General features: G+C 47.8%; 1 protein-coding gene across 1 annotated transcript in view; it reads right to left on the reverse strand.

Moving 5' to 3' along the window:
* The window catches only part of SLC9A6 (solute carrier family 9 member A6), a 57,929-nt gene extending 52,727 nt beyond the window's left edge, over window positions 1-5,202 (reverse strand). Inside the window, exon 1 of the mRNA XM_040442093.1 lies at window positions 4,915-5,202. Within this exon, the coding sequence (XP_040298027.1) occupies window positions 4,915-4,924 (10 nt within the window). The 5' untranslated portion in view covers window positions 4,925-5,202. The remainder of the gene's footprint in view (window positions 1-4,914) is intronic.
* Between the last annotated feature and the right edge of the window lie 6,836 nt (window positions 5,203-12,038).

Consider the following 12,038-nt stretch of genomic DNA (forward strand, 5'->3'; position numbering starts at 1 on the left):
ATTCTGCGGGGTGGACACAAAACAGGACAAGCCGTCCAGCGCCACCGACTGATGCCAGGGAAGACATTGCCGAGTACTCCCTACTAGAAGAACATTTCTCATACAACATCTACATAATCAAGTCTCATTCACTAGGAACAGTAGAATGGAAAATACACGAGCACAGCAGATGATGGGGCAGGTGGAAAAACAACCTGTCCTGAGACAACACCGTTCCACCAGTTGAAAAAACACAATCAGACCGGTTTCCGCAAACGCAGCCAACGAGGATATTTCCACTTCAGGTCTCAGCGCCAGAAGAACACGGCAAACACTAAATCTGCTGATGCATGAACCAGTGCAAGGAAAGAAATTTAATTTCTGCTAAATATAATCTGCGACTTCCGCCCTTCATCATGAGCCGTTCCTCGTGGTGATGATTACAGGCTGCACTGATAAGACAACCACATGTTCTCTGTGCTGGAGCCGGCGTCATACAGTAACCTGGAGAAAGGAACAGGCACTGCACTGGCACCTAATATCAATGGCCTATGCACCATATGGCGGTATTGTTATCCTATGGCGGTGTGGAAGATGTTCTGCAATGTATTATGCGCCATCAGATGCCGTATGAGTGCCAATTCTCCCCGTTAGAAGACAATGAATATTGATCGCATCTGTGTATACAGAGCCCTGGATAAACCTGTGGACGGGTACAGACTTTCTCCCCTGATCTGAGACTTTGAAGCAGAAAATACATTGGAAGTCGTACTGTATCCACATAGAGAAATAGGGTCAAAAATAGAAGAAGCCGTTGGGTACTGTTTCATACAGTGATGGAAGAGACCCTGTCCACAAACCGGCCGTGCGATGCAAAGGGAGGGAGCAATCCACAAATCGCGGATCCAGACCAAGTGCATGGCTCTATTTTATTTTCAAACTCCTGAAGAAATATCCTATCCTTGTCCGCAAAACGGCGAAGAATAGGCCACGGAATGGACATACGGATGCGGACAGCACACGGTGTGCCGTTTGCATTTTTTGCAGCCCTATTGATATGAATGGGTCCGCATCCGATCCACAAAATGCGGACCAAAAATATGTTCATGCGGTCTAATGGAGAGAACGGCGGGACTAGTCCTCTCAATGCATCAGATGCACAGCGGGAGGAACGGCAGTGAGTATAAAGATACCGATCACGGATCTGAACTGTCCATTATACTATCCACACTTTACTGTAGTTTGCAGGGGTTGTCTCATCAGAGAGACACTATTTTCAGCTGAGGATATCAGGTCCTACACCCAAGATTCTGCAAAGGGAGGAATGTAATATGACATGGCTGTCGTTCAGATGAATGGCCGCCTTCCTCAGAGGCTCTCCGTCCTTACTTAAGTGGGGGACCACCCTCTATCATACTCATGTCACCTCATAGGCTACACACTCTATAGGAGCCATAATGGCTACCATTTACTGTTGTCATTTTGAGAAGAAGGAAAGTTTTATTTAAGAAATCACAGAACACACTGGGGGAATCTCCAGGATTTTGGACCATTACCTCTGAGTGAGAGCGTGATTTCCCACCTGAACTCTGCAGAACACAATGAGGGAATATCCAGGATTTTGGACTATTACCTCTGAGTGGGAGCGTGATTTCCCATCCTGAACTCTGCAGAACACAATGAGGGAATCTCCAGGATTTTGGACCATTACCTCTGAGTGGGAGCGTGATTTCCCATCCTGAACTCTGCAGAACACAATGAGGAATCTCCAGGATTTTGGACTATTACCTCTGAGTGGGAGCGTGATTTCCCATCCTGAACTCTGCAGAACACAATGAGGGAATCTCCAGGATTTTGGACTATTACCTCTGAGTGGGGGCGTGATTTCCCATCCTGAACTCTGCGGAACACAATGAGGGAATATCCAGGATTTTGGACTATTACCTCTGAGTGGGGGCGTGATTTCCCATCCTGAACTCTGCAGAACACAATGAGGGAATATCCAGGATTTTTGGACTATTACCTCTGAGTGGGGGCGTGATTTCCCATCCTGAACTCTGCTACTTTAGCCACTCTGCACTTAGCAGTGTTATGATTTATAATGCTGTTTGTTTCTGACCAACATCAGCTGTAATGAACTGTACTGACATAATGCTTTCAGTACGAATCATTACAGTTGAGGTTGGGAAGAGACAACAGCATTAAAAATCATTCTAATACCGTGAGGTCCCATCAAAGGAGCAGCGTTCACTATGGAATTCACGCTCCCACACAGTGAACACATTCATTTGAAGCTGGCCATAGAAAGGGTCTCCTAATAGGACCTATGGACAGGGGTGGTCTTCACAATCCACTGCTTACTGCTCAGAACATCTCCAACTGCAGATCACCCTCGGCACAGAACAGGACAGCAGTAGATGTCCTCACACCACTACATTTTCTGCATTCTGACCTTTAGGGGATTTCTGCGAGTTTGGCGACAGGACTGAACGCTGTCAGATTTGGCTGGATTACTATAGCTTTTCATATTACTATTATGCGAGCTGGATTCTATCATGTGATAACGGCCATGCTACAAGACTTATTAAAGGGGCTCATGACAGTCCCTGTCCATATGCTCTATTAAAGGGGTTTTCCAAGTGTTTAATATTGATGGCCTATCCTCAGGATAGCTCATCAATATCTGATCAGTGGAGGTCCGACTCCCGCCAACCCCGCGATTGAGAGAGAATTTTGCACTTTAGCATTCTCACAGTTTACAAGCACAGCGCCGTACACTGGATAGTGGCAGTGCTTGGTACTGCAGGTCAGCCCCATTCACTTGAATAGGACTGAGCTGGGCTAGGCCATGTGACTGATGAACATGATGTCACTGGCTAGGACAAAGCTACAGATTCTTCAAACAGCTGATCCGAAGGGTCCCGGGAGTTGGACCTCCTCCCACCAGATACTGATGAAACATCCGAAGTCGATTCGCATAAAACTAAGTTCCAATACTGTACGGAGCAGGAGCCCCGTTACAGTATTAGAATGTATTGGCTCAAGGAGCCGAAGCTATTGCTTCGCGAAGTCTTGTGAGATTTTGGGTAATAACTTCATAAATTAAATTTGTACCTTGGAACCGAACCAGAGTTTGGGAAATGTTTTTTTCAGTACAAATTAATTTATGAAATTATTACTCAAAATCTCACGAGCTCATCTGAGCCAATACATTCTAATACTGTACAGAGCTCCTGTACCGGAAGTTTTATGCGAATCGACTTCGGATGTTTCATCCGAAGTCGATTCGCTCAACCCTAATGATGACCTATCCTGAGGACCACTCCAAGAAAGCACATACAGTTTCACAGTATCTGAGTGGAAACCGCGGGAAACCCGAAGCATTCACATTGAAAAGCTTTCGCCTTGCGTCTTCTGTGCACTAAAAAAACGCCATCAAACGCCATCTGCTGATGGTTGGCAGTTCTCTCCTAGAGAGAAAGGGAGAAAACTAGGTAGAAGACGGTCAGTCATCAGCAGGAAGTCATGAATAACCAGGACTCTTCTCAAATTTTTGGTAAATTTGGTATTTTTTTTTATAAATAAAAAAGAGATTTTTTACTTCCTTTTACCAGTGTCATGAAGTACAATATGTGATGAAAAAACTCTCTCAGAACGGCCTGGATAAGTCAAAGCGTTTTAAAGTTATCAGCACTTAAAGTGACACTGGTCAGATTTGCAAAAAATGGCCTGGTCCTTAAGGTGAAATAGGGCTGAGTCCTTAAGGGGTTAAAACAGAAGTTCGCTCAACACTAAGGCTAACCCATTCTGCTGGACCTGTGACCAGAACCATGCATACCTGCCACCCATCACACGGATCCAGCGCCATGGGTCCACCGCTCTCTGCATGGAAATTCTGGCATGGACGGGGGGCACGTGCGCTGCTGCAGCCAATGACTGGCATCAGTAGTGGCGCGTGACCAAGCAGTGGCGTACCGCTTGGGGACATGTCACTGCTGAAGCCAGTCATTGGCTTCAGCAGCGCACGTGATCCTGTCCGTGCTGGGACTGAAGCTCAGAGAAGACAGCCAGGGACCAGGTAAGTATGCTTCCCTTCACAGGTTCAGATGGGTGGCATTTAATAAAACAGTTGGTGTTGGACAATCCCTTTAAAGAACACCTGGCATCTGTGGGCTGGGTCAAGTGGTACCTGCAGCTGGCATGTATATTACAGGGGAATCTGTGGTTAAGGCAAGCAGGACCCTATGGCTGGCATGACTATTATAGGGGCATCTGTGGCTGGGCTATGTGGGCACCTGTGATTGGCATGTATGACAGGGGCATCTGTGGCAGGGCTGGGTCAAATGGGTACCTGCGGCTGGCATGTATATGACAAGGGCATCTGTGGTCATGTCAAGCAGGACCCTATGGCTGGCATGTACATTATAGGGGCAGCTGTGGCTGGACAGGGTCATGGGGGCACCTGTGTTGGCATGTATTTTACAAGGGCAGCTACAGTCAGATAAAGTGGGCACCTGCGGCTGGAATGTAGATCTCAGGGGCATGGATGTTTGCTTTCAGGAGGTTTTGGGGGTCTGCAGCTATTTCCATACATACAGGCTTGGCCCAGGCCATAGACAACAATTACCAGAGGAGCTTGCACTCCATGGCAGTCAGAGGGACGCTGTCATGTGTCATTTCCACTGTTTCGTATGGGTGGGAAAAAGAAAGTCGTGGAAGTGAAACCGCATCATGACTGACATCCCAGACACAAGTAGCTGCGTTACCTGACCCGTCAGATCCAGTACAGACGAGTACACAAGTAGCTGCGTTACCTGACCCGTCAGATCCAGTACAGACGAGGACACAAGTAGCTGCGTTACCTGACCCGTCAGATCAGCACAGACCCGGACACAGACAGAAAGTTTAGGCTGAGAGTCGCCCCCCGGTACTGACCGTAGATCATGGCCAGGCCGGTCTCATGGAGGAAACGGAACCTGCGGTGCTTGAACAGCCAGATGGTGAGGATGGTGAGGGTGAGGAGCAGGGATGAAGATCAGCAGTTGGTGCTGTCCCGGCGGTGAATGGCCTCCACCTGCTTCCTCTGTCACGATTTCCTCCATAGCGCTGTCCTCTGCCCGACATAGGCCTGTCGCGATAATCAACAGGAAGGGCACTGCCACCCAGGGACCCCCTCCCCGGAGCCCGGCATTACCGTACACAACGGCGCCATGACAGGGGGCCGGTCTGCTGCTAAAGCCCTCCCAGGGAATGAGGCAAGAAGAGAGGGAGGCGTCCGAGTGACGAGGGCCCCGCCGGCTGTGGTGTGCACTACCCTATACACTACCGTGTGCACTACTCTATACACTGCCGTGTGCACTACCCTATACACTACCGTGTTCACTACTCTATTCACTGCCGTGTGCACTACTCTATACACTGCTGTGTGCACTACCCTATACACTACCGTGTGCACCTACTCTATACACTGCGTGTGGCACTACCCTATACACTACCGTGTTCACTACTCTATACACTGCCGTGTGCACTACTCTATACACTGCTGTGTGCACTACCCTATACACTGCCGTGTGCACTACTCTATACACTGCTGTGTGCACTACTCTATACACTACCGTGTTCTCTACTCTATACACTGCTGTGTGCACTACTCTATACACTGCCGTGTGCACTACTCTATACCACCTGCCATATACACTGCTGTGTGCACTACTCTATACACCTGCCATATACACTACCGTGTTCACTACTCTATACACTGCTGTGTGCACTACCCTATACACTGCCGTGTGCACTACTCTATACACTGCTGTGTGCACTACCCTATACACTGCGTGTGCACCTACTCTATCACCCTGCCATATACACTGCTGTGTGCACTACTCTATACACCTGCCATTATACACTGCTGTGTGCACTACTCTATACACCTGCCATATACACTGCTGTGTGCACTACTCTACACACTGCCGTGTGCACTACTCTATACACTACCGTGTTCTCTACTCTATACACTGCTGTGTGCACTACTCTATACACTGCCGTGTGCACTACTCTATACACTGCCGTGTCCACTACTCTATACACTGCTGTGTGCACTACTCTATACACCTGCCATATACACTGCTGTGTGCACTACCCTATACACCTGCCATATACACTACTGTGTGCACTACTCTATACACTACCGTGTTCACTACTCTATACACTGCGTGTGCACTACTGTATATACTACTGTGTGCACTACTCTATCACTACCGTTGTGCACTATATAGACTGCCGTGGCACTACTCTATACACCTGCCATATACACTACCGTGTGCACTACTCTATACACTGCCGTGTGCACTACTGTATACACCTGCCATATACACTGCTGTGTGCACTACTCTATACACCTGCCATATACACTGCCGTGTGCACTACTCTATACACTGCCGTGTGCACTACTGTATACACCTGCCATATACACTGCTGTGTGCACTACTCTATACACCTGCCATATACACTGCCGTGTGCACTACTCTATACACTGCCGTGTGCACTACTGTATACACCTGCCATATACACTGCTGTGTGCACTACTCTATACACCTGCCATATACACTGCTGTGTGCACTACTCTATACACCTGCCATATACACTGCTGTGTGCACTACTCTATACACCTGCCATATACACTGCTGTGTGCACTACTCTATACACCTGCCGTGTGCACTACTCTATACACTGCCGTGTGCACTACTCTACACACTGCCGTGTGCACTACTCTATACACTGCCGTGTGCACTACTCTATACACTGCCGTGTGCACTACTCTATACACTGCCGTGTGCACTACTCTATACACTGCCGTGTGCACTACTCTATACACTGCCGTGTGCACTACTCTATACACTGCCGTGTGCACTACTCTATACACTACCGTGTGCACTACTCTATACACTGCCGTGTGCACTACTCTACACACTGCCGTGTGCACTACTCTATACACTGCCGTGTGCACTACTCTATACACTGCCGTGTGCACTACTCTATACACTGCCGTGTGCACTACTCTATACACTGCCGTGTGCACTACTCTATACACTGCCGTGTGCACTACTCTATACACTGCCGTGTGCACTACTCTATACACTGCCGTGTGCACTACTCTATACACTGCCGTGTGCACTACTCTATACACTGCCGTGACTCTATACACTGCCGTGTGCACTACTCTATACACTGCCGTGTGCACTACTCTATACACTACCGTGTGCACTACCCTATACACCTGCCATATACACTGCTGTGTGCACTACTTTATACACCTGCCATATACACTGCTGTGTGCACTACTCTATACACTACCGTGTTACTACCCTATACACCTGCCATTTACACCATAGTGTGCACTACCCTATACAACTGCCATATACACTGCTGTGTGCACTATCCTATACACCTGTCATATACACTACAGTGTGCAGTGCACTATCCTATACACCTGCCATGTGCACTACTCTATACACTACCGTATTACTACCCGATACACCTGCCATATACACTACAGTGTGCACTACCTTTACACCTGTCATATACACTGCTGTGTGCACTATCCTATACACCTGCCATATACACTACAGTGTGCACTACCTTATACACCTGTCATATACACTGCTGTGTGCACTATCCTATACACCTGCCATATACACTGCTGTATGCACTATCCTATACACCTGCCATATACACTGCGGTGTGCACTACTCTATACACCACCATGTGCACTACTCTATACAACTGCAATATACACTGCTGTGTGCACTATCTTATACACCTGTCATATACACTGCCACGTGCACTACCCTATACACTACCGTGTGCACTACTCTATACACTACCGTATTACTACCCAATACACCTGCCATATACACTACAGTGTGCACTACCTTATACACCTGTCATATACACTGCTGTGTGCACTATCCTATACACCTGCCATATACACTGCTGTGTGCACTATCCTATACACCTGTCATATACACTGCCACGTGCACTACCCTATACACTACCGTGTGCACTACTCTATACACTACCGTATTACTACCCAATACACCTGCCATATACACTACAGTGTGCACTACCTTATACACCTGTCATATACACTGCTGTGTGCACTATCCTATACACCTGCCATATACACTGCTGTGTGCACTACCCTATACACCTGCCATATACACTGCTGTATGCACTATCCTATACACCTGCCATATACACTGCTGTGTGCACTATCCTATACACCTGCCATATACACTGCTGTGTGCACTACCCTATACACCTGCCATATACACTGCTGTATGCACTATCCTATACACCTGCCATATACACTGCTGTATGCACTATCCTATACACCTGCCATATACACTGCTGTATGCACTATCCTATACACCTGCCATATACACTGCTGTATGCACTATCCTATACACCTGCCATATACACTGCTGTATGCACTATCCTATACACCTGCCATATACACTGCTGTATGCACTATCCTATACACCTGCCATATACACTGCTGTATGCACTATCCTATAGACCTGCCATATACACTGCTGTATGCACTATCCTATACACCTGCCATATACACTACTGTATGCACTATCCTATACACCTGCCATATACACTGCTGTATGCACTATCCTATACACCTGCCATATACACAACAGTGTGCACTACCCTATACACCTGCCATATACACAACAGTGTGCACTATACTATACACCTGCCATATACACTACCATATACACCTGACATATAATCTGCATGAAATCTGAACAAACCACATATAAATGCTCCTAAGGGCTCATGCCCACGAACGTAAGAGCTCCGTGTCAGTGCTGCGGACCGCAATTTTCACGGGCACGACCGTGGGGCAGCCGCATGCGGATAGTGGACCCATGCACTACTTTTCTTTTGGTGTGAAGGCACGGCCAGAAACACCACAGAAGCACTCCGTAGTGCTTCCGTGGGGTTCCGATACGTGCCTCCGTGATTGCGGACCATTGAAGTGAATGGGTCCGCGATGCGGGGTGCATACGGCCGTGCCACGGTCATGTGCATGAGCCCTAAGTCTGCACTATGGATCACAGGTTTGGTGCAGTTTTTGTTGCAAATTTAATTTTTAAAGTCTATGGGGAAACCCCTCTAACAACACACGGAAGGCGCGGAGTCGCACATACAATTGACAGGCTGCACCTTTTAAAATCCACACAAACAAAATGAAATTTGGCAGAAAAAACGCATGTAATCCGCATTGTGTGCAGTTACCCTTAGGCCACCTGTACATGAGTGCGGATGAACGCATGTAAGATTCACACGAACTTGTATGCATTTCTGCACCTTATCTGCACCAAAATCCGCAATTTCTAGCCAGCTTTTGGTGCAGATTAGATGCGGTTTTACCGCAGATCTCAGCCTTCCATTGAAAAGGGTGAAATCCACACCATGGTGATGGATCATGTGATGGACCATGTGATGAGTGCAGTGACGTCATCAAAGGTCCTATTCCTCAAAGAAGAAGACAGAAGAGATGCCGGCTGTGCGAACAAGTGGATTAAGGTGAGTTAAAAAAAAAAAAAATTAACCCCTCCAGCCCTATTTTACTTTTTCAGAATGCTATTATTTTCCCTTATAACCATGTTATAAGGGGAAATAATAATGATCGGGTCTCCATCCCGATCGTCTCCTAGCAACCGTGCGTGAAAATCGCACCGCATCCGCACTTGCTTGCGGATGCTTGCGATTTTCACGCAGCCCCATTCACTTCTATGGGGCCTGCGTTGCGTGAAAAACGCACAAAATAGAGCTTGCTGCCATTTTCACGCAACGCACAAGTGATGCGTGAAAATCACCGCTCATCTGCACAGCCCCATAGAAATGAATGGGTCGGTATTCAGTGCGGGTGCAATGCGTTCACCTCACGTGTGAAAGGGGCCTTAGGGTTCTTTCACACGTCAGTGATTTTCTGTAGATTGTGGTGACACCACAGAAGCAGGTCTATGATTACGGATCCCTCACATACTTTATAGGCCTCATGCACACGACCGTTGTTGTGTTCTGATCCTCAAAATAAGGTTCTGTTGTTCCGTGATCTGTTTCCGTTTTTGTTTCCGTTTTTATTTTTGGAGGACCACCAGACATAAAGGAAGGTAAAAAAAAAATCTAAGACAGGTTTGCCATGCAAATGATAGGAATAAAACGGACGCGCGGATGACAGTCTTGTCATCCGCGTCGGTCCCATTGACTTGAATGGGTCCGTGAACCGTTTTCCACGGACAAGAATAGGACAGGTTATATTTTTTTGACGGACTGGAACCACGGATCAAGGACGCAGATGGCACTATCCGCATTTTCAACGGCTCCATAGAAATAAATGGGTCCGCACCCGAAACGCTAAAATCGGCGGAACGGACGCGGAAGCAAACAACGATCGTGTGCATGAGGCCATAGTCTATGGATCCGTGAAAACCCCCGACACAACACAGATACCATCTGTGTTTGGTCAGTGGTTTTCGCGGAACACTGGTAGGAGATGCTCTGTAAATTAATTTTCAGCCTAGCAGTGTCCATGGAATACAGATGACATAAGGAGAGCAAAAAACAAGACACATGGATTCTTCACGGTCCCAGATGTCTTCACGGATGTGTGAAAGGGTCCTTACCTGCTCCCACAGCTCGGCTCCAGCTCCTTCCGTCCTCCGCTGCTTTTGCCGCGCTCCAGTCTTGGGACTGTCAGGACAGGGCAACATTTCTGGACCTGTAAGTTACGTGGCAGAAGGGAGCATCTTCAGCCGCGGGGACAGCTCCTCGCAGGTCAAGAACCCTCGATGAGATAACTCCATTCCCTCATCTCTACTCCCAACATTTTACAAATGTGAAGAGGGACAACACCAGTGGCAGGTGTGACAATATTTTTTGTGCATTAGGCCACACCTTTAACTCTTCCCAATCCATAAACAACCATCCCTGCCCAGTCCCCTTTGTGACTGCCACACAGTAAAGGTGGCACCCCCCCCCCCCCCCCTCCCCGACTAATTATGTCCCCTAAGGGCTTGTGCAAGAATAGGAGCAACCCCCCTCCCCGCACTTTACTGGACCTGTGAAGGGAAGATTACTTACCTACTTCCCGGTGTCGGCTCCCCGCTCCTTCTTCTCCCGGCCTGCGATGCTCCGTTGCGCTCCCTCAATGCCAACATCCGGTCAATCGCAGCGGCAGAGACCAGATCCCCTTGCTTCATGTGACAATTTCTCATGGCCTAAGGGGAGCCGGTCCCCACCATGACCAGTGATTGGCTGCGGTGATGTCAAACCGAATGTTGACATTGAGGGAGCCCAGCAGAGCATTGCAGGCTGGGAGAAGGCGCGGGAGCCAACGCTGGGAAACAGGTAAGTCATCTTCCCTTTACAGGTGGGGAGGAGGGTTGCCAAAAATCTCCATTCTTGCACAACCCTTTTAAGTCTCCCCCACGCAATAGTGATGCCCCTTTAGAGCCTTCCACACAATAAAGGTGCCCCCCAGACAGTAACCATGCCCCTTTAGTACTCCCGTCCCAACATAGTATGATGCCCACTTGTCTCCCCCACACAACAGTGATGCTCCTTTACTGCCCACGATAAAGTAGCCCGCCTCCAATATGTCCAAATCAAACTGCCTAAATAGTAAATCAGGCTTAGTTGTCCATAGCAACCAATCAGAGCTCAGCTTTCAGTTCCCACAGAGCTCTAAAAAAATGAAAGCTGAGCACTGATTGGTTACTATGGACAACTCAGACTGATTTACTATTATGCAGTTTGATTTGGAGATATTGGAGGCAGGCTACTCTTTCACGTGCCATCCTGTAGTATGGTGACCCCAGAAGTGTCCCCCCACACTTTATGAGCCTCCCATGTAGTATGATGCCGCCATAAGACTTATAAAGGACACTTTGGAAACTATAGTGTATAAAGAAAATATTTCTAAGCAATTCTGACATTTATTATTTAATTAGAACCAGTTTTATTTAACTGAAAACGCCTCT

The sequence above is a fragment of the Bufo bufo genome, chromosome 8 (genome assembly GCF_905171765.1).
Source record: "Bufo bufo chromosome 8, aBufBuf1.1, whole genome shotgun sequence".
In the NCBI taxonomy this organism is placed as follows: domain Eukaryota; kingdom Metazoa; phylum Chordata; class Amphibia; order Anura; family Bufonidae; genus Bufo; species Bufo bufo.